This window comes from Excalfactoria chinensis, chromosome 31 (genome assembly GCF_039878825.1).
Source record: "Excalfactoria chinensis isolate bCotChi1 chromosome 31, bCotChi1.hap2, whole genome shotgun sequence".
Lineage (NCBI taxonomy): Eukaryota > Metazoa > Chordata > Aves > Galliformes > Phasianidae > Excalfactoria > Excalfactoria chinensis.
Genome location: NC_092855.1, coordinates 920,656 through 943,501, shown reverse-complemented (window position 1 = coordinate 943,501; position 22,846 = coordinate 920,656). Strand labels below are relative to the sequence as shown.

Below are 22,846 nucleotides of genomic sequence, written 5' to 3'. Positions count from 1 at the left end.
GTGGTGACGTCACGGTGACATCACAGTGACGTCACGGAGGGGCCGAGGAAGGGACGGCTTGTGAGGTACTGGAAAAACAAATCACTTTTTATTTCCGTTTCCTTTTTTTTGTTGTTTTTTTTCGCTTTTTTTTTTTTTGTTTTTTTGTTGTTTTTTTTTTTTTCCTTTTGAAATTCAGAGTTTTTAAAAAAAAAAAGTCACGGCCCGTCAGAGCAGGAGGGGGGGGGGGGGGGGGGGGAGGGACCCCAATGCACCCCAATGGGGGACAAAGAGCCACCACTGCCCCTGGGACGGGGTGACAATGGGGGGGGGGGGGTGACACCCTGGGGGGGTGGGGGGGGTTTGACACCCAAAGCGGTGACACCTGAGGGGGGGGCTGTGGGGGGGGGGGGGGGGGGCCGAGGCAGTGCTGGGGGCAGCGGGGTCGCCTGGCCAAGAGCGTGTGCAGGAAGCGCGGGGACGTGGGGGGGCACAAACCAAATGGGGCTGGGGGCTCCTCACGGCACCCGGGGGTTGGGGGGGGGGGATGGGGAGGAGGAGGGTGGGGGGGGCTGTGGGGGGGTCCCCGCCCCCAGGGTCAGTGGCTCTCGTTCTTGATGACGATCTCCACGCCGTGTTGGCGGAGCTGCGCCCGCAGGACCAGGTTCTTGTTCTTCAGCTCCTCCACCTGACGGGGTTGGGAGGAGGTTGTGGGCCCCGTTCTGACCCTGAGACCCCCCCCACCATCCCCCCCCGGCGCCCACCTGCTGCCGTAAGACCTCGTTGTCCATCTGGAGCTGGTCCAGCCCCTGCAGCTCCTCGGAGAGGCGGTGGTTGCTCTGCCGCAGCTCCTGGATGTAGTCGCAGGCCTTGGAGAGGATCCCCCCTTTGCTCTGTGGTCGAGGGGGGAAACGGGGTGAGCGGGGCACCAAGAAGGGGTAGCAGCCACCGCGCTCCCACAGCTCACGTCCCACCCCATGGGTCTGGTGAACAGGTGTGAGCCCATGGATGGGGGACCATGATGGATGTGGGACCCCACAGCTGGGGGAGCCCAATGGGAGCAGAACCCCAATGACACTGAATAACACAAGTGTGGGACCCCCACGATTCAGGACCCCACAGAAAGGGGACCCCAATGAAGGAGGACCCCAACAAATATGGGATCCCATAAATGCTCCACCCCAAAGGACACGGGACCTCACAGATGCGCGACCCTATTCTCCACCCCACAGACCATCCCAGCCCCACACCCCCCCTTTCCCCCCGCCCCCTACCTGCCCCGACTTGGTGTTCTCCATGGAGCAGTCAGGGATGATCTTGGACAGCTGCACGATCCAGTTGTTGATCTTGTCCCTGCGCCGACGCTCCACTGTGAGCAGAGGGGACAGGGACATCAGGGCCCTCAGTGGGGACAAAGCCGGGCCCCCCAGACCCACTGATCCCTTTGGGGCTCTCTGACCCCCCTCCTTCCTGACGGGGGGGCTCCGATCCCATAACGGTACCTTCGTTGTGCTGCGCCCGACGCTTCTCATCCCGGGTCGCCCGCGGTGCTTCTGCTTTCCTGCAGGGAGAGCAGCGGGCTCAGCTGGCTCCGCACGCCACGGCCCCAATTGGCCCCATGGAAACAGCTGCCCCCCAGAGCGACCCCCCATGGCCGGTACTCACGGTGAGTAGGGGTGGGCACGGGGGGCGATGGAGCGCTGCGTCCCACCCTGCAGGACCTCCTGGGGGGACATCATCACGAAGAACTGCCCTGAACAGACCCGGGTTGAGCGGGGGGGTCAGACGTGGGGCACGGTGCCACGACCCGCAGCAGGGACCCACGGTGCCAGCTGGACCTGCCCCCACCCCTACACTGTCTTGTCCCATGTCTCCATCTCCGTCCTCATCCTCGTTCCCACCATCACCCTCACCCCCATATCACACCCATCCATCCCCATCCCCATCTTCATTCTCATATCTTCATTCCCATCTCCATCCTCATTTTTATCTTCTTGTCCCATCTCCACCCCAGTCCTCATCCCAAACCACATCCCCACGTCCCCCTCCCCATCCGCGTCCCTCTCCCCATCCTCATCTCCATGTTTCCACCTCAATCTCCATCCACATCCCCATGTCCCCACGTTCACCTCCATCCCTGTCCCACCCCCTTCTTGTCCCAGTCTCTATCCCCACCTTTATCCCCATCCCAACCTCCATCCCTGTCTCCCCATCCACCCACGTCCTCTACCTCCACTCTCATCCCCACCCCAACCCCATCCCAGCCCTCGCCTCCTTCCCACCCTCACCCATTTCTGCCCCCATCCCCATCCCGTCCTCCCCCCTCGGTACCGGTGGGGGTTGGCTGCCCCAGCAGCGCCTCCGAGTTCTGCGTGGTGACGACGGCGGTGGCGGTGGTCCCGGCGGACGTGCTGGTGTCGGCCACGGCCGCGGTGGGGAAATAGGTGTAGTGGGTCTCGGTGGCCGTCGCCTCCGTCTCCACCGCATCGTCGCTGGTGAAGGCGCCCTGGATGACGGCCTGCAGGGGGCGGCGCGTTGGGACGGGACCCCAGCCCCGATATCACCGCGGTGCCACCCCCCGCTGCCCACCTGTGTCATGGACTGCGTGGCAGGGTACCCGCTGATGGCGCTGGTGCCTTCCGTCTGCCCGTCCAGCTGTCCGTCCGCCACTTGGATCACCCTGTACATCACCTGCAGGCACAGATCCGGGTCAGCCCCCACGTCCTGGCCCCATTCCCAGTGGTTCCCCAATGCCGGGTCCCCATTGTGCCCCATTATGCCCCCATTTGTGTCCCCGTTGTGCCCCCACTGTGTCCCCATTGTGTCCCCTTATGCCCCCATTGTGCCCCCATTGTGTCCCCATTGTGCCCCCCGGCCCCACACCTGCGTGCCGCCGTTCTCTGTGCGGAAGACATATTTGATGTTGGGGTCGGGGAAGGTGGCTGCAGACTGGATGCTGGCGATGGCGACACTGGTGGGATCCTCTCCTGTGGCCACTGCACCTTGGGGACAGGAGGGCAGCGTGGGGCCGGGGTGGGGAAGGGGAGGTCGTCACCCCACCAGGACCCCCCCAAGGTGGGGAGGGGGCCGCTGTCACCCCCACAGGACACCCCCGCTGGATCACAAGGTGTTATTGGGCTGCTGTCACCAAGGACAAAATGGGTGAGGATGGGGCTCACGAACAGCCGGGACCCCCCGACCCCCCCCTCACCTTCCTGGATTTGCACCGTCCCCTCTTCCGTCTCGGCTGCTTTCTGCTGTCTGCAGGGACAGAGGCAGAGCAGTGAGGATGTGCCCCCCACCCCATAACCCACACTGGGGTCACCGAGCCGCCCCGCTGCCCACAGCCCCCATAACCAACCCCGGACCCCATGGCCCCATACAGGGGGGGCACTCACCCCTTCATCGCTCCGCTCGGCCGCGCATCAGAGGCGGTGGCAGACGGCGCTGCAGCACTTGGAGCCCAGCGGGGACTCAGCCTGGATGGGGTGTGAGGTTTGGGGTGTGGGGTTCAGATACAGGGACAAAGGAGACCAGGTGTGGGGTATGGGGATGTGGGGACACCAGGTTTGGGGTACGGGGTTCAGGGTATGGGGACAGAGGATGTGAGGGTTGGGGTTCAGGATATGGGGACAGAGGACGTGAGGTTTGGGGTGCAGCAATGTGAGATTTGGGATATGGGGTCACAAGGTTCAGGACACGCGGTTTGGGGTTCAGGATATGGGGATGTAGGGAACGGGGACACGAGGTTTGGGGCATGGAGGTGAGGATGTGGGGACAGGAGTTTTAGGATGTGGGGACGGGGGACGTGGGGATGGGGACAGGACAAAGGAAATGGGGACAGGGACATGGGAACACAAGGTCTGGGATATGGGGAGGCCAGGATTTGGGGGTGGGGGGACAAGAGGATGCGGGGGACAGGGACACCGGGGATGTGGGGACAGAGGAAATGGGAACACAGCGACACAGGATTGGGGACATAATGGGACACGGGGACAGGAGATGTGGGACATGGGGATACAGGGACAGGAGATGTGGGATATGGGGATACAGGGACAGGAGATGTGGGACACGGGGACCGGGAGAAATGGGGACACAACTGCAGACCTTGGGGGGGGGGCAGCATCCCCAGCGGGGGGGGCAATGTCCCTCGGCCCCCCCCAGATGTCCCCACAGGGGGGTGTTGGTCCCGGAGGTGCAGAGTCCCCAGGGGAGGGGGGCGGTTTGGGGGGGGGGTTTGTCCCCAGAAATACAGGGAAGGGGGGGGGGGGGCGACAGCGGCTTCAGCGTCCCTCCCCCTCCATGTCGCCCTCCCCTCCCCCCCATTTTGGGTCACTTCAGGCCGAGGCCACCGCAGTGTCACCCCGAGGAAGGGGCGGGGTGGGGGGGGGGGCACACCCCAAAATGGAGCCTCCATCGCACAACCAAAGGAGCCCCCCGCCCCCCCCGTGCATTGGGCTGAGCGTTTCCCAGCCGGGGGGGGGAGAACTTGGAGGGGAAACAAAAGGGGGGGGGGTGACAAGGAGGGGAGGGGGGCAGAGCGTGGGGCGGGCAGGGACACAAAGGGGGGGGTGACAATTTGAGGGGGGGGGGGGAACACAAAGGGGGGCGACAATGGGAGGGGTGGAGGCCGCGGGGGGTGACAGCAGCGGGGCGGCACGCGGGGAGGGGACACCGCGCTGCGGGGGGGGGGAAGGGGGACGGGAGGGGAGGGGGCGGCCCGCGGGGGGGGGGGGGAGCCGCCGTGGGGGGCAGCGCGGGGGGCGGGGGCCGCTCCGTCCTTACCCTGTGCGCGCTCGGCCCCTCGTCTCGCCATGGAGCCCCGCACATGCGCAGCGCGCCGCGCCGCCGCCGCCATGGCCGAGCCGGGCGGAAGTGGGCCGCGAAGCCCCGCCCCGAGCCGCCATCTTGGGGCGGCGGTGTAGAGAGAGAGAGCCGCTGAGCGCCGCCATCTTGGAGTTGGGCGCGTGGAACGTTCCTCGCCGCCATCTCAGGGCGGGCGCCATCTTACACGGCGAGGCGCGGGGCTTCCGCTCGGCGCCATCTTGGAAGCGGGCCCCCCGCAGCCCCCCGACCCCTGAGGGTCCCCATTCCCCCTCCTCCCTGAGGCCTCCCTGCGCGCCGCCATGTTGTGTGAAGGAGGCGGCAGCCGGTAACCACACTTTATTGCAGCGGTGCCAACATCCGACCCCCAAACCCCCCAAACGCCCCCCGCTCCCCGTGCCCCCCCGGCCCCATCCCACCGCTCCCTGCGGTGCCTCAGCTCCACTTGGGGCCGGTCCCGCCATCTTGTTGCTGTGGGGCGGCCATGCAGCTGTGGGGCCGCAGCAGCCGCGGCCTCATCGGGGCCTTGTGGAAGGGCCGGGGCTGCGGGGGGGCGCCGGGGGGCGGGGGGGGCAGCTCCGCCCCGCAGCTCGTCTGGGTCCGGCGCAGCAGCGGCCGCTCGGGGCCTGTCATGGCGGCGTCGAAGGAGACGCTGCCGCCGTGTCGCCAGTGGGAGCCGCGGCCCTCGGGGGGGGGGAGGGGCTGCATTGGGGGCAGGGGCTGCACTGGGGGGGGGGGGCACGATGGCGAACTGAGGCTTCGGCGGCACGACGGGCACGGAGCGGGCCTGCTGCACTCGCACCGCGCGGGACGCCAGGCGCACCGGGACGCTGCCGTCATGGCGGAGAACAGCCCCCGAGGGGGGGGGAGGTGGGGAAGGGGGGGGAGAGGGGTCAGGGGCTGCCCATGGGGGGGGGGGCGGCCTCTGGTGGGGGATCCGTGTCTGCTTTGATGGCCAATGGGGTTGGAGGGACCTCAGGGACCGTCATTGGGGTTGCAGGATCCCCTTGAGCCACCATTGGGTTTGCAGGGTCCCCTTGGACCGTCATTGGGGTTGGAGGGTCCCCTTGGGCCACCATTGGGGTTGGAGGGTCCCCTTGGGCCGCCATTGGGGCTGGGGGAGCCTCAGGGACAGACCCCTGAGGGAGGGGGGGCTCATTGTGCTCCTGGAGGGGCCCTTCTGGCAGTGCTGACCCCTCTGAGGGCTGGGGGTCCCCCTCCCCACTCTGCTTTGCTCCTCCATCCTCTTCCCCACCCGCAGCCATCACTTCTGCTGCTGCTCCGTCCTCACCCTGAATCCCCAGCTGGGTCCTGCTCCATCCATCGCCCCCTTCCCCGTCACCTCCACCCCCCCCCTCTTGTTCCAGGATCCATCCCCCCTCCTCTGCTGTGTCCCCACAAGGGTCCTCCAAGTCACCCGGAGCCTCCTCCGCAGGACATGGCTGTGGTGCTGGGCTCCCATCCTGCAGCTCGGCCCCACCTTCCCCCATATCCACGCTGCTGGGGGGGGTCTCGGGGTCGGCTGCCAACGGGCTGAGCTCGTCATGGGCGCTGAGGAACATGTCGTCCGAGTCGGTGTCCCCGGGGGGGTCCTCGGTGTCGGAGCCGCTGGGCGCCATGTAGAACATCTCCTCGTCCATGCACTCCTCGATGGACAGGTAGCTGGCGGGCTGCTCCGCGGGGGGCTCCCCTGGCTGGGGACGGGAAGGGGACGGGGGTGATGGCCTCAATAGGGAGCCCCCACCTCCACCGGGCACGGAGCTGCCACCCTGCTGCCTCCATCGCCAACTCCTCCCCTCCATCCCCCCCCCTTCTCTTCACCATCACCACATCCCCTCCACCCCCCCCTCATCCCCACCCCATCCCCTCCATCTGCATCACCCCATCCCTCCATCTGCATCACCCCATCCCCTCCATCTGCATCACCCCATCCCTCCATCTGCATCACCCCATCCCTCCATCTGCATCACCCCATCTCCACCCCTATTATTGCCATCACCGCTCCCACCCCCTCCCCAGGTCCCAACCCCCCCCTCCTCCTTACATTCATGAACCCACTCTCCATGCCTTCCTCTATGGCCGTGTCCCCCTCGCTGTCCCCAAGGTCCCCGTGTCCCGTTGCTGCCCGCGCCGTGTCGCCATCTCCGTGCTCCATCCACGCGTCCTGGCAGTCCAGGAAGGCGAAGGAGTCCCGCAGCTCCAGGGACAGCCGGGCGTCCTCCTCTGTCAGGGCACAGCAGGGTGAGCCCGTGCCCCCCCCCCGCCCTCCCCGCACCGTGGGGTCGGCGCCCCCTCCTCTCACCTGCGTTGGCTCGGGGGGGGTTGTGCTCCTTGGTGGGGTGACGGGTGGGCGGCGGGGACCCCCCGGCTCCGTGCTGAGCCAAGGCCGGGCACTGCTGACCCCGCGTCAGCCGGGACAGGTTGGAGGTGATGTGCAAAGGGACGGTGACGGAGAAGGGCCCCGAGATGTGGAGCCCCGCGCACTTCTCCGCCCGGCTGCGGGCCCCCAACGCCGCCACGCGGCCCGGCCGGGGGGTGGTGGGCTCCGACTTGGTGCTGCTCTCGCTCTCAGACTCGGGTCCCCGCGGCTCCTCCATTGCCGTCAGCTTCTCCTCGGGGCTCTCCTCCAGCGCCGGGAAGGGCCCGGTTGGTGGCAGGGAGGAGCAGGTGTCGAAGCTCTCGCGGCGCTGAGGAGCTGCCTTCATCACATGCGTGGTGCTGAGCCGGGGGGGGTCGTCTGCTGGGGAGCATCCCATCCTCATCTGCCTGCTCTCCATCCCCATCCCATCCCATCCCATCCCATCCCATCCCATCCCATCCCATCCCATCCCATCCCATCCCATCCCATCCCATCCCATCCATCTCCATCCCATCCCATCCCATCCCCATCCCATCCCATCTCCATCCCATTCCATCCCGTCCCATCCCATCCCATCCTGTCCCCTCCCATCCCATCCCAGTCCCCAACCCAATCTCATTCCCACCTCCATCCCATCCCATCCCATCCCATCCCACCTCCATCCCATCCCATCCCATCCATCTCCATCCCATCCCATCCCCATCCCAGTCCCCATCCCAATCTCATTCCCACCCCCATCCCATCCCATTTCCATCCCCATCCCAATCCTCTTCCCATCCCCCCCTCCCCATTGCTGTGCTCCACGTCCCCATGCCCTCGTGCCCCCCCTCACCATCACTGCTGTATGGCACTGAGCTCAATGAGTCCATACTCTTGGCTGGGCGCAGGCTCAGCTTCCCACACTTCTCTGTTGGGGGGGGATACGAGAGATGGGTGGGGGTCTGTGGGTGGGGGGTGTGTGGGTGTGGGGGGCTGCAGAGCTCCCACCTTTCTCCTCTGCCTTCCCCAGTTTGCGCTTGGCGTCGGAGCGGCCCAGATGGAAAATGGATTTCCACTTCTTGGCCTTCAGGGAACCCTTCCTCCTGCGGGGACGGCGCCTCAGCATGTGCTTGTGCATCCGTGTGCACACCTCTGCTTCCATGCACACACCTGTACATCCATGCACACACCTGTGCTTCCATGCACACACCTGTACATCCATGCACACCTGTGCTTCCATCTGCACACCTGTGCTTCCATGCACACACCTGTGCATCCATGCACACACCTGTGCTTCCATGCACACACCTGTGCATCCATGCACACACCTGTGCTTCCATACACACACCTGTACATCCATGCACACACCTGTGCTTCCATGCACACACCTGTACATCCATGCACACACCTGTACATCCACGCACACACCTGTACATCCACACACACACCTGTACATCCACGCACACACCTGTACATCCACGCACACACCTGTTCTTCCATGCACACCCCTGTGCATCCATACACACTTGTACATCCATGCACACACCTGTACATCCATGCACACCCCTGTGCATCCATGCACACACCTGTACATCCATACACACACCTGTACATCCATGCACACACCTGTACATCCATGCACACACCTGTACATCCATGCACACACCTGTGCTTCCATGCACACACCTGTACATCCATGCACACACCTGTACATCCATGCACACACCTGTTCTTCCATGCACACACCTGTACATCCATGCACACACCTGTACATCCATGCACACACCTGTTCTTCCATGCACACACCTGTGCTTCCATGCACACACCTGTTCTTCCATGCACACACCTGTACATCCATACACACACCTGTACATCCACGCACACACCTGTACATCCATGCACACACCTGTGCTTCCATGCACACACCTGTGCCTCCATGTGCACCTCGTGCCGTCCTGCACCCACCTGTGCTCGCTGAGCTCGATGATGGTGTGGTATGGCCGGATGGGGGGCGGCCCGTCGCCCTGGCTGAGCGCAGCCGGGATGTTGCAGGACCCCGACCCGTCCGCGGGGAACAGCCGTGAGCAGCGTGAGGCGTCACCGCCTGCGGGGGGTCAGGGGTCAGGAGGGGTCACGGGGACCTGACACCGGGGTCAGGCGGGGTCACGGGGCCGCATCCCCCCCACGAAATGGGGCCGTACCGCAGAGAGGAGCGTCCCCAAAGAGCTGCTCCACGTGGGTGAGGATGAACTCCACCACGATGGACTGCACCCGCACCTCCATGAAGGCGGCCGTCCCGTTGAAGCCCGTCGCCTCGATGTCCCTGGAGCTGCAGCCGGGGGGTGACGACATGACCTGATGCCCCCCCCCACCCCGTCAGCTCCCCCCCCCCCCCCATCCCCCTGTGCTCACCGCAGCAGGTTGGGGGCCCAGACGATGGCCAGGTTGCGTGCGTGCATGTTGGTGGTGCGGCTGTGGGACGCCATGCGCAGCAGGTGCCGCATCAGGAACTCCAGCGTCCTGCAAACGGGGCCTTGTGGGACGCGGGATGAGCGACCCCCCCCGAGGGGTGACACCGTACCCAGAGCGGGTGGGAACCCTACAGCGTGTGGGGAGGGGCCAGAAACCCCTCGGGGTGACACGAACTGCATTCAATGGTGGGGGCCCTATTGTGGTGCAAGGGACCCCCATAATGGGACAGAAACTCTTATGGGATATCAGAAACTCCACGGGAATGCAGGGATTCCAATGGACCCGGGACCCCCCTGAGGTGCCTGAAACCCCATAGGGTGCCCGGGCCCCCCATGACACTCTGAGGACCCCACTGGGGTGCAAGGGACCCCCATAACCTGCTGGTGAGCCTCGAGGTTGTCAAGGATCCCCATCAGACATTGGGGTCTCCTATAGGGTCCCGGGGCCGGCAGGCTGACCCCGCTGAGTACCTATAGTGGGGGGGGGGCAGCTCCTTCAGCACCTCCTTGATCTTCACCAGGCGAGCCTCCTCCATCTGAGTGGCCACGGCATCCTGGGGGGGGGACAGTGTGATATGGGGATGGTGTGAGAAGGGACAGTGTGACATGGGGATGGTGTGACATGGGGACAGTATGAGAAGGGGACAGCGTGACATGGGGGCTCTGGCTCCCATCTGGCCCAAGAGAGACCCCTCTTGGGGCCTGACCCGGCATCCCCAGCACCCCCTCATCCCCATGTCCCTGTATCCCCAGCATTCTCATTGTCCCCAGTATCCCCGGCATCCCAGTTGTCCCCAGCATCCTGTCCCCATTGTCCCCATTGTCCCCATATGGAATCCTCACTGTCCCCGCTGTCTCACGGCTCCCCATCCTCACATCCCCACGTCCCACTATCCCCAATGTCCCCATGTCTCCATGTCCCCCCCCTTTCTCCAGCAGTGTCCCCATGACCGCACATCCCCCCCCCCCCATCAGTGACCCCCCGAGGGAACAGCAGGTGACCCGGGGGGGCTCACGGCGAAGCGGTCGTAGAGGCGGTAGGTGAGCAGCGGGTTGGGCAGCTCACGGAAGTAGGCCTTGCAGAGCGAGCTGACGCAGTGGATGTCCTGCAGGTAAACGTCCTTCTGCAGGTCCGGGCTGCGCTCCCCATCAAACTCTTGGCTGCATGGAGGGGGATTCGGGGTCAGAGGGGGGGGGCGGTGCCGGCACTGAGCCGGGGGGTGGGGGCAGGGATGGGGGAAATTGGGGGGTGGGGGAAAGAGGGACGTGGGGATGGTGAGGACAGTGAGGACGGTAGGGATAAGGTGACACGAGGACGTCTGGGATGCCAGATGGATACAGCATGGCCCCTTCTCTTTCCCCCCACTCCCATCTCATCCCATCTCATCCCATCTCCATCCCATCTCATCCCATCTCATCCCATCTCCATCCCATCTCCATCCCTTTTCCATCCCATCTCATCCCATCTCATCCCATCTCATCCCATCTCATCCCATCTCATCCCATCTGTATCTCCTTCCCATCTGGTCCCAGTCCCATCTCCCCATCTCCAAATCCATCCCCTCCATTCCCACTTCCATCCCTCTCCCATTTCTATCTCCACCCCATCCCTCCCCACCTGGTCCCAGCCCCATCCCAGCCCCCCACCTCCCCCACCCCCCTCCCCTCTCACCGCAGCCTCTGGATGTTGGAGGAGACCCCCGACAGCCGGTAGATGCCATCCACCACCCCGTGCTGCTCCACGAACTCTGTGCAGCTCCGCAGCACCTGCGGCACTGCAGGATGGGCACCGCTGGCACCGCAGCCCCACGGAGCCCCCAGCCCCAAATCTGCCCCTCCAGCCCCAAATTCCCCCCTCCACGCCCCAGAGCTGCTCCCCACTGAGAGCAGGGGGTGACAAGACCGACCAGGTCCTCGCTGTGCCCACATCCCTGTGGGGCAGCTGGTCCCGGATGGACACCGATGGGACCTGGCGATGAGGCCAAATCCCAGAGGTGAGGCCACCATCCAGGATCCCGTGGGTGAAGCCACTGAGATCCTAAGGGTGAGGCCACCAAGATCCTAAGGATGAGGCCACCAAGATCCTAAGGATGAGGCCACCAAACCCCGAGGATGAGGCCGCCAAATCTCAGTATGGGGCCACCAGGACCCACGGATGAGGCCGTTCAGATCCTGCAGACGAGGCCACTGAACAACCCCCCCCCTCTGACCCCCCCGGAGCTGCGGGGCACTTGTGGGGCGCCGGGATCCCCTCCATCCAACAGAGGAGCCCCCCAACGTTCCGGGTTCCTCCCTGGGCCGCTCCCCAGCCGTTACTCAATGCCGTGATGCAACCGCGTGGCGCCGGCCCCACGTCCCCTCCCCACTTCCTCCACGGGGACCGACCCGAGGGACGACCCCCCATTATAACCCCCCCCCCTTTTCCCCCCAGGACCCTCCCCACTAAATCACCGTCCTTCCCCGACTGCTGCAGGTGCTCCAGGAGGTCGCAGCCGAACACCTTCTCCTTGGCGCCGCCGCCTTTGCGCTTCGCCTTCTGCCGCGCTTTCAGTGCCAACGACATGGGGACGGCGGGGACCCCCGGAGGGTCGGGTCACCTCCTGCTGCCCATGGCCCCCCCACCCCCTTCCGCTCCGCTCCGGGGGGGAGGAAGTGCAGCCCAGAGCCCCGTGTGCAGCCTGACGCAGCTTCGAGGCCCCGCTGCGCTTCCTTGGGGCGGCTTCCTGCCGCGGCGTCGAGAAACCGCAGGGCTGGGCCGGGCGCTGCTTCCGTGCTGCACCGCCGTCCTTGTGCACAGCTGGGAGCCCTCGTGCAACGGGTGTGCGCTCACACGTCCTCCGTGCTGTCCGTAGCAGCGAGTCCTGCTTTGTGCGTGTGCAAAGCCGTGCGGCCTTGTGCACGGTGGTGCATGGTGGTGCGTGGCTGTGTGTCTTTGTGCTGCCCACAGTTGTGTGTCCTTCTCTGTGGTTGTGCATCCTTGTGCACAGTTGTGCATCCTTGTTTCTATGGTGGTGCTTGGTTGTGTCCTTGGTTGTGTTCGTGCAAAGCCTCAGCCATGGTGGTGAACAGCTGCCCGTTGTTGTGCATCCTTGTGCATGGCTGTGAATGGCTGCACATCCTTGTCTATGGCTGCACATCCTTGTCTATGGCAGCTCACACTCACGCACCCTTCTCTGTGGTTGTGCAAAATGGTGCACACTCACACTCACACTCACACTCACACTCGTGCACTCACACCATTTGCACGCCCTCTCACACGTTGCTATCCCTCCCTTTTGCACACTCACCCACTGCTCTCCCAGAAGCGTTTGCACACGCGTGTGCACCACCAGAGCCGTGCCCGCCGCTCCCAGGGGGTTTATTTACAGCCGAGCAGCGCAGATCCGAAACGTGATGGGGAAAAGGGGGGGGGGGCAACACCCCCATCCTATACACCTATATACAGCAGCTCTATGGACAGCGCGGGACCCCGGGGTGGGGGGGGCTGCAGCGCCCCACGGGGAGTGGGGACCCCACGCTGTGACCGGGGGGAGTGGCAGTGGGGGGGGAGCCGTGGGGTCCCCGTGTGCCCAGCACGGCAGCAGCTCGGCTTTGGGGATGGGGGAACGTCCCGGTGGCACCGAGTGTCCCCAAACCTGCACCAAACAGCAGAAGTGTCTGGGGACAGAGTCCTGGTGGCACAGCGTGTCCCCAACTCCCCGACCTCATGCCGAGCAGAGAGTGGCATCAGGGGACGGGACCCCATGGCACAGCGTGTGTCCCCAGCCCTGTTCCAAGCAGCAGAGTTGGCAGCTGGGGACGGGAGCCCAGCAAAGTGCACGTCCCCAACCTCACACCAGCAGCGCGGGCAGCATCTGGGGACAGAGCCCCATCCCGTGGCTCATCTCAGCCCCGTGCCACGCAGCAGAGGTGGCGTCTGGGGGCAGAGTCCTGGTGGCACAACGCGCGTCCCAGATGTGTTTGGGGACAGGACCCCATCCTGGTGTCACGGCGCATGTCCCCAACGCTGCGCCATGAAGCACAGGTGGCGTCTGGGGGCAGAGTCCTGGTGGCACAGCGCGTGTCCCCAATGCTGTGCCAGCAGCGAAGGTGCCACGTGGGGACAGTCCCGGCCCGTATCCCAGAGGCGGTTCCAGCACCGAGGGCGGCGTTTGGGGACAGAGTCTCATCCTGGCGTGTCCCCAACCTCGTGCCAGCACCAGGGGTGGGTGACCCGTGGGGACAGAGCGCACAGCGCGCGTCCCGGACTCGGAGCAATTGGGGGCAGGAGCCCCGTCCCCACGGCGCGGCGCGTCCCCAGCCTCACAGCACGGGGGGGACGGGAGGCAGCAGCGCAGCTCCGGGGCGGCAGGGAGGGGGCGGCGGTCCGTGGGTGTCCCCCCCCCCCCCCCCGGCCCCGTGTCCCTGCTCACACCAGGTGCCCGCGCCCGTTGATGTAGATGCCGTTGGTGCTGGGCCGCGCCTGCAGCATGCCGTTCTCCTGCACAAAGTGCGTCATGGCCTGTTTGATCGGGTTGTCCCCACCTTCCTCCTCCTCCTCCTTCACCTCTTTGCCCTCCAGGGGCGGGGACAGCAGTGGGGACAGCGGCACCTCCGTCTGCGTCTCGATCTCCCGCACCGTGGACAGCGTGGAGTAGCTGCGGCCCTCGGCCTCTTCGCTCTGCAGGGACGCGGGGACACCCCGAGTCACCCCACGTCACCACCCCGACCCCAAAGCACTGCCCCACGGGGGCCCCAACCCCCACCCAAATGGACACCCCAACCCCCACCCGTGGGGATGTTCCCAACCCCAGCGGTGGAGCTCACCATGGCAGAGCAGATGCTGGTGCCCCGCAGACTGTCCCCACGCAGACTGTCCCCACGCAGACTGTCCCCACGCAGACTGTCCCCACGCAGGCTGCCCTGCCGGCTCTCCGTGCGCAGCTGCAGCGTCTCCTCCAGCTGCAGAGCCGCGCTGTCAGAACTGGGGGGCTCCCACAGCCCCCCCATGGATCCCCACGGCCCAACACATCGGGCATCCCCACCCCCAGCTCCCCATATGCTGCAGTGCTCGGCCCCATGGGCACCCCATGTCCATCCCCGTGGTGCCTTGATCCCCATCCCCATGGCAGCTCAAATCCAGCCCCATGGGTGCCCCAATTCCCATCCCCATGGACACCCCAATTCCCATCCCCACGGACCCCAATTCCCATCCCCACGGACCCCAACCCCAACCCCCACACACCCTAATATCCAGCCCCACGGCACCCAACCCTTGGCACCGCAATGCTCAGTACCTCATTGGTACCCCAATTCCCACCCCAAAGAGACCCTGGTATCCATCCCCATCCCCTTAGACACTCTGATTCCCACCCTCATGGCTCCCCAAAATCCAGGTCCCCACGTTGCCCACCCCTCTGCCTCCTCCCTGGAGACCCTCAGCAGCCCACCTGGGTGCGCGTGTCGGTGCTGTGACTGGAGTGCAGCCGGCGGATGGAGTTCTCCCGTGTGAGCGTCAGCTCCTCCTCGCTATGGGGACACAGCTCAGTGGGGCTCACCACGGGCTCCGTGGGATCCCACCATGGGGTCTATGGGGTTCATGGGCTCCATGGGATCCCACCATGGGGTCTATGGGGTTCATGGGGTCCGTGGGATCCCACCATGGGGTCTATGGGGTTCATGGGCTCCGTGGAATCCCACCATGGGGTCTATGGGGTTCATGGGATCCCACCACGGGGTCTTTGGTGTTCATGGGGCCCCACCATGAAGTCCATGGGGTCTATGGTCTTCCACCGTGAGGTACGTGGGGTCTGTGGGTTCCACCATGGGGTCTGTGGGGGTCCTACCATAGGGTCCATAGGGTCTATGGGGTCCGTAGGGCCTACGGGGTCTAACCATGGGTTCCATGGGGTTCTACCACAGAGTCCGTGGGGTCCACGAGGTCCCACCTTGGGATCCCACCATGGGGTGCTTGGGGTCCACAGGATTCCACCATGGGGTCACATCTTGGACTCCCACCATAGGGTTCCACCATGGGGTCTGTGGGGTCCATGGGGTCTGTGGGGTCCATGGGGTCTACAAGGTCCTTGGGGTCCCACCACGGGATTCTTGGGATCTGTGGGTTCCCACCATGGAGTAGATGGGCTCTATGGGGTCCCACCATGGGGTTCTTGGGGTCCATATGGTCCCACCGTGGGGTCCCCCCCGCCGCCATCCCACCCCCCCCTTCTGGCTCTTACTACTTCTCGGAGATGCGCTTGGTCTTGCGCTTGTGGTAGAGGGTCATGACGACCACCACCACCACCAGCACGCACAGCAGCACGGCAGCGATGGCGCCCACCACCACCACCGAGGCCGACACCAGGTCCACCCTCCGCACCTCGTCCTCTGCGGGGACAGAGTGGGGCCGTGAGCAGGGGGAGGGGGAGAAGGAATGGGGGGAGAAATGGGTGGGGGCGGCAATGGGAGGGGGGTGAGCAGATGGGATGGGGGCAGGAGGATGGATGGGGGCAAGATGGAAAGGCAGAGAGAAGGGTGAGCAGAAGGAAGATGGATGGGAAGCTGCAGGAGTGGATGGAGGATGAGAGTGTGTGGGGTGGGGGGACAAAGGGCTGGAGGGGGGGAGGGAGATGGATGGGGATGGATAGGGATGGATGGGGATGGATGGGGGGTGGATGGGGGATGGATGGGGGGTGGATGGGGGGTGGATGGGGGGTGGGTGGGGGGTGGATGGGGGGTGGATGGGGGGTGGATGGGGGGTGGATGGGGGGATGGATGGGGGGTGGATGGGGGGTGGGTGGGGGGTGGATGGGGGGTGGATGGGGATGGATGGGGGATGGATGGGGGGATAGAGATCTGGAGGGATGGAGGAATGGATGGATGGGGATGGGAGGGTGATGGGGGTGGATGGGGGATGGAGGGCTGGACATAAAACAAAACCTGTGGGGAAAGGAAGAGAGGGGCAGACAGGTGGGGTACGGCCTTGGAAAGGAGGCGGCAGGAAGGCAGCACAGACAGACACAGACAGACATACAGACACACATAGACATACACACACACACACAGAGCCAGGCAGGCGCCCACCTGCAGCCCTGCTCTTGATGCTGACGTTGGCCGTGGCCTCCTTGGCCGCCACGCGGTTTGCCACGCGACACACGTAATCCCCGGCGTCGGCGGCAGCCAGCGGGCGCTGGAACAGCAGCGTGTCCCCCTTGATGCGAACCCCAGCGGGCAGCGGGGCGTCCAGCCTGCGGGAACGGGGGGACACCGCGATGTCAGCCATGATGGGGAGCCATGACGGGGAGACACGACCTGCCCGGGCGGCACCGCGCTGCTGCCGGCATCAAAGCCCGGCGCCGTTCCCACGGCGGTGACGCCCCACAACCGGTTGGTGCAGGACCTGCCTGGGCACGGCCCGACCTGCAGCGCAGCACCCAGACGGGGATGGCACCGGCACCACTACGGCACCACTACGGCACCAAAATGGCACCAAAATGGCACCAAAATGACACCACAATGGCACCAAAATGGCACCAAAATGGCACCAAAATGACACCAAAACTGCACCACAATGGCACCGAAATGGCACCGAAATGGCACCACAACTGCAATGGCACCACTGGGTGGGATGGGGAGGGATGGGAGGGGGCAGGGATGGGGGAAAGGGGATGGCAGTGGGACACAGCAGGGATATGGGTGGGGGGACACTGACACAGACCAGGGGATGTGGGAACAGAGAGGGGACGGGATGGGGTCAGGGACATGGAAACAGCACCGAGCTGAGGGCAGGGACTGTGGGGACAGAGAGATGGGAATGGGATGGGGAGGGGATGGAGATGGAGATGGGGAGGGGATGGGGATGGAGATGGGGAGGGGATGGGGATGGGATGGGGATGGGGATGGGGATGGGATGGGGATGGGGATGGAGATGGGGATGGGATGGGGATGGGGATGGAGATGGGATGGGGATGGGGATGGAGATGGGATGGGGGTGGGGCCGCACCGTGTCCAGTTGTAGGTGGGCGGGGGGTTGCCGTCCCCCAGGCAGGTGAGCGCAGCCCCCTCCATGCCCTCTGCCCACTCCTCCGTGTGGCCCAACACCGACGCATCAGACAGGTCTGTGGGGCCGCGTGGGGACGTCAGGGGACAGGAGGGACGAGGTGATGCTGCCCAACGTGTCCCCCCGTCCCGTGTGACCCCCAGCACCCCAACAAGGCACCTGGTGCCCCCCGTGTCTCCCATTCCCTCCTTGCCCTACACGTCCCACAACAGCACCCATGTCCCCAATGTCCCCAATGTCCCCATATCTCCATGGCCCAATGTCCCCATATCTCCATGTCCCCAATGTCCCCAGTGTCCCCATATCTCCATGGCCCCAATGTCCCCATGTCCCCAATGTCCCCATTGCCCTCCATGCCCCCACATCTCCTCGTCTCCAACATCTCCACACCCACCAACTCCCACATCCTCCATGTCCCCACGTCCCCATTGCTCCCCACACCTCCATGTCCGCTGCACCCCCCACTCCCCCCGGCGCCCCCCACCCTCCCCACGGTCCCTTTGGCCCCAACATCCCCCACGGTTCCCCGCTGCCCCACATGTCCCTGTGTCCCCAACGCCCTCCAGGTCCCCTACGCTCCCCTTGTCCTCAGCTTCCTCCATGGTCCCTCAGTGCCCCCGATGTCCCCGTGTCCCCCCACGTCCCCCCATCCTCATCGTCCCTCACAGCCCCCAGCCCCTCCCCACTCCCCCCACGGTCCCAACACTCCCAGATCCCCCCCCATCCCCCCCCCCCTCCCCGTGCCGCACAGGCGACGCTGAGCTGGTGCGTGATCCTCTTCTCGCTGCGCAGCCCGGGATGAGCCACCACGCAGGTCAGGCTCTTCCCGTTCATGCTGCGTCCCGGCACCACGAAGAACTCGGAGGTGACGGACGCCGAGTGGTCGTGCTGGGACTGCCGGCTGCTGTTGGCGCCGCGCACCTCCGTCTCCCATCGCACCGTGGGCACCGGGTTGCCCTCCGCCGTGCACGACGCCGCCAGCGTCCGGCCCTGCCCCTCCTCCAGCGGCGGCCCCGGGTTCAGGATGGGCAGCGGCGGCACTGCGGGCAAAGGCGGCATCAGCGCCCACCGCCACCCCGTGGCCGCAACACGCCTCGCTCCGTGACCACCGCCCCATCAGCCCACCGCCCATCAGCCCATTGACCACCATCCATCAGCCCATTGCCCAACATCCCATCACCCCGCTGCCCACCGCCCATCACCCCACGACCCCAAGCCCATTTTCCCATCATACCCTCCACACACTCATCACGACCCCATCACCCACCACCCCATCACCCCACCTCCCCATCACCCCACCTCCCACCACCCCATCACCCCCCACCCACCATCCCACCACCCCATTCCCATCATGACCCCATCACCCACCACCCCACATCCCTCACAACCCCATCATCACCCCCTCCCCATCACCCCATGCTTCCCAAACCCCACCTCCCAGCACCCCATCACCCCATTCCCACCCCAACTGCCCACCATCCCATCACCCCATCACCCCATCACCCCACTGCCTACCACCCCATTGCCCCATTGCCCACCACCCCATCACCCTGCTGCCCACCATCCATCACCTCACATTCCCAAGCCCATTTTCCCATCATACCCTCCACACACTCATCATGAGCCCATTTCCCACCGCCCCATCACCCCACCCCCATCATGACCCCATCACCCACCACCCCATCACCCCATTCCCACCCTCCCAACTACCCACCATCCCATCACCCCCCGCTCACCATCCCACCATCCCATTCCCATCACGACCCCATCACCCACCACCCCACCTCCCTCACGACCCCATTCCCACCCCCCCAACTACCCCCCCCCCATCCCATTCCCATCACCCCCCCCCACTCACCCAGCACCCTCAGCGCGACCCTCCCCTCGAAGCTCCCCATGGGGAAGGTGATGAGGTGACACTCGTAGTCTCCCTCGTCTCCCTGCACCGCGTTCCTCAGCACGATCCCTCCGTCCTCCAGCGCCCCGGCCCCGCGCCGCCGCACTCTGCCCACGTAGGCGTCCTGCACGTGCTCCCCGTGCCGCAGGTCCAGCACCGCCACCTCCGCGCTGCGCCCCGAAGCGCCGCGCTTCAACCAGGTCACCTGCACCACCTGCTCCCCCTCCTGCGCCCGGTACCGGCACGGCAGCTCCGCGTCCTGCCCCAGCACCGCCGTCACGCTGCGCTGCACCTCCACCACCCCGCAGTTACAGCCTGCGGGCAACGGGAACCGGTGGAGCAAACGGGAGGGACAAATGGGAACGGGGGGAGCAAACGGGAACGGGGGGAGCAAACGGGAACGGGGGGAACAAACGGGAATGGATGGAACAAACGGGAACGGGAGGAGCAAATGGGAACGGGGGGAGCAAACGGGAATGGGGGGAACAAATGGGAATGGATGGAACAAACGGGAACGGGTGGAGCAAACGAGAACGGGAGGAGCAAATGGGAACGGGTGGAGCAAACGGGATGGGGGGAACAAATGGGAACGGGGGGAACAAACGGGAATGGATGGAACAAACGGGAATGGATGGCAGCGCGTCGCCAGGGGCCGTTTTGCAAGGTGGTGTGCAGCTGTGCATGCTTGGTGCATCCCTGGTGCACAGTTCTGCATCATTGCATGTGGCTGTGCATGCATAGTGTGATTCTGCATCGTTGCACGTGGCTGTGCATGCTTGGTGCATCCCTGGTGCACAATTCTGCATCATTGCATGTGGTTGGTGTGCGTGATTCTGCATCCTTGCATGTGTTTGTGCATGCTTGGTGCATGCTTGGTGCGTGATTCTGCATTGTTGCATGTGGCTGTGCTTGCTTGGGGTGTGATTTTGCATAATTACATGCAGCTGTGCATGCACGGTGTGATTTTGCATCCTTGAGTGTGGTTGTGCATGCTTGGTGAATGCTTGTTGCATGATTTTGCATCATTAAGCGCAGTGGTGCATGCTTGGTGCATGACTTTGCATCCTTAAGTGTGGCTGTGCATGCTTGCTGTGCAATTTTGCATCATTACGTGTGGCCGTGCACGCTCAGTGCATGCTCTGTGCATCCTTCCTGCACGGCTTTGCACGGCAGTGCTGGGTGCACGCTTCATGCATGCTCCATGCACGGTTCCATTCCTGAACCCCAATATCCCCGTATCTGACCCCAATCCCATCCCTGTACCCCAGTATCCCCATATCTGACCCCAATCCCATCCCTGTACCCCAGTATCCCCATATCTGACCCCAATCCCATCCCTGTACCCCAATATCCCCATATCTGACCCCAAATCCCCCCCCTGTGCCTCACTTTCCCCCACGCTGACCCCAAATCCTTCCTCTGTGTCTCCGTTTCCCCCACTCTCAGCCCGGATCCCATTTCCCAGCCCCATTTTCCCCACATTTCCCCCCGATTTCCCCAATTCTGACCCTAAATCAGATCCTTGTGCCTCCGTTCCTCCAAACCTGACCCCAACCCCCCTTTGCTCCTCACTTCCCCCCACCCTCCCCCCGATCCCATTCCTGAGCCCCACTAGCCCCAATTCTGACCCCAAATCCCCCCGTGCCCCGATTTCCCCCACTTTCACCCCAATCCTCCCCCCGTGCCTCAGTTTCCCGGTTCCCGTCATTCACCCCAACGGCATTTGGGCCTTTCGGGGCGGGGGTCTCCGCCGTGGGGTCTCGGGGCCGTGGGGAGGAGGTGGGGGCGGGGTTGGCAGAGGCCCCACGCCGCGGGGCGTCCCCACCCAATAGGGCCGAGCGCGTGGGAACGGGGCCGGAACCGGCTCGACCGGCTCGGGGGGGTCACCGCCTCAGCGCCGCCGCGAGTGGAGGAGGAGGAGGAGGAGGGACCGGGGGGGTCCCCGGGGGGTCCCCGCAGGGTGGTCACGCGGACCGGCCGGGTGGGATGGGAGACCCCACGCGTGTCCGCGGGGCGGGAGCGGGCAGAGAACGGGACGGACGGGGGCTGTAAGAGCCACGGAATCGCCGCTGTCCGCTCCGCGCTCACGCGTGGGGCTGACAACGGGGGCAGCTCGGGGCGCCTCCCCCGCATCCACCCGCGTCCCTCCCCGCCCCCCCGCGCCCCGCAGGGTCCCCGCCGTGCCACGCACTGCCCCCTCCCACGGAGCCCCGCGGCTCCGGGTCCCCACGGACACGACCCCACGGCCACGGCTGGAGCCGCAGCCCGCGGTGCAACGCGTTCGGACACGAGCGGCCGCGGGCAGCCGAGGAAACGGCCGCGCAGCCCCACGGACACGGACGCCGCTGTCGCTCTGCCCCCCCCCCCACCTGGACACACGTGCGGGGACGCGCGTGGCCGTGGGGACCCACGCAGGGGCCACGAGGACGCGCACGGCCGGACCCACGCGCACAGGTGCGCCGAGCCGCAGGTGCACGATCGCCCCTCACGTTCACTCGCCCTCGCGTGCCACAACCCCACGCGCGTCCCCCGCTCCCACGCGCGTCCCTCACTCCCCTTCCCCCGCTGTCCCGGTGCCGGTATCGGTCCCGGTTTCTCCTTACCGGTGAGGAGGAGGAGGAGGCTGAAGGCGGCCGCCCCGGGCCGCGTCCCGCGTGGGGCCATGCGGACACGGGTGGGCTCAGGGCGCTGCTCGCGTCCCGCTCAGCACCATATGGGCCGAACCGGGCCGCGGGGGGGGGGGGCGGCTCCGGGCCGAGCGGCGGTGCTGAACCGCGGGGAACCGGGACGGGACGGAGGGGGCGTGGCTAAGGGAGGGGGCGTGGCTAATGGGGGTGTGGCCTCGGGGTGGGGCCGGGCGGGGCGGACCGGTCCGGCAGGTCCGGGCGGGGCGGGGTGAGGGCGCGGCCTTAAAGGGGCGATGGCGGCCGAGGGAGGGGTGGGGCCCACCTGGGGGATGCGGGGCGTTTCTCTACCCCCATCCCCGGAGCTGGGGGGAGGTCTGACGTCCCGCACGACGGTACCGAGCGGACCCCACGCAGCTCCGGGATCCCGTAGGCCGTCCTCGTGGGTTTCCTCCATAGGCTGGCACTACAGGTTGTCCCCATAGGCCGTCCCTATAGGTCATTCGTGTCCCGTGTCTGCCCCTCGATCCCCCTCCTCCCCCAGCAGGAGTCAGGCCGGAACTCCACAAAAGTCCTTTTTCCCACCCAATCTCACACAGCAGCAGACGGGCTGGGGGCGAAAGGCACTTTATTGGCACGGCAAAACTTGGGGGGGGGGTGGGAAAAAGAGGGGAG

At 65.4% G+C, this 22,846-nt stretch overlaps 3 protein-coding genes across 4 annotated transcripts; all 3 read right to left on the bottom strand.

Moving 5' to 3' along the window:
• Positions 1-169: 169 nt before the first annotated feature.
• USF1 (upstream transcription factor 1) lies at positions 170-4,858 on the bottom strand. 2 transcript variants are annotated; one of them, XM_072358526.1, is made up of 11 exons: positions 4,765-4,858; positions 3,378-3,458; positions 3,191-3,240; positions 2,863-2,981; positions 2,569-2,670; positions 2,311-2,497; positions 1,645-1,732; positions 1,482-1,540; positions 1,254-1,348; positions 744-872; positions 170-667 (listed from the first exon to the last, which is right to left on the bottom strand). In XM_072358526.1, exons 2-11 carry the CDS (start codon positions 3,383-3,385, stop codon positions 578-580), a joined length of 927 nt encoding a protein of 308 aa, XP_072214627.1. In that variant the 5' UTR covers positions 3,386-3,458; positions 4,765-4,858; the 3' UTR covers positions 170-577. The 2 variants fall into 2 exon arrangements, with proteins under 2 accessions (XP_072214627.1, XP_072214628.1); XM_072358527.1 differs by having other exon boundaries at positions 508-667; positions 2,863-2,975.
• Positions 4,859-5,696: 838 nt separating this feature from the next.
• Positions 5,697-12,204, bottom strand: ARHGAP30 (Rho GTPase activating protein 30). Its single transcript, XM_072358342.1, has 12 exons — positions 12,064-12,204; positions 11,285-11,387; positions 10,629-10,773; positions 10,084-10,166; positions 9,554-9,661; positions 9,343-9,470; positions 9,107-9,245; positions 8,150-8,244; positions 7,995-8,069; positions 7,106-7,543; positions 6,848-7,026; positions 5,697-6,497 (listed from the first exon to the last, which is right to left on the bottom strand). Exons 1-12 carry the CDS (start codon positions 12,173-12,175, stop codon positions 5,697-5,699), a joined length of 2,406 nt encoding a protein of 801 aa, XP_072214443.1. The 5' UTR covers positions 12,176-12,204.
• A 1,768-nt stretch (positions 12,205-13,972) lies between these two features.
• Positions 13,973-22,211, bottom strand: NECTIN4 (nectin cell adhesion molecule 4). The gene is made up of 9 exons (XM_072358513.1): positions 22,151-22,211; positions 19,509-19,862; positions 18,400-18,690; positions 17,594-17,708; positions 16,675-16,838; positions 15,831-15,978; positions 15,042-15,120; positions 14,419-14,553; positions 13,973-14,272 (listed from the first exon to the last, which is right to left on the bottom strand). Exons 1-9 carry the CDS (start codon positions 22,209-22,211, stop codon positions 14,021-14,023), a joined length of 1,599 nt encoding a protein of 532 aa, XP_072214614.1. The 3' UTR covers positions 13,973-14,020.
• Between the last annotated feature and the right edge of the window lie 635 nt (positions 22,212-22,846).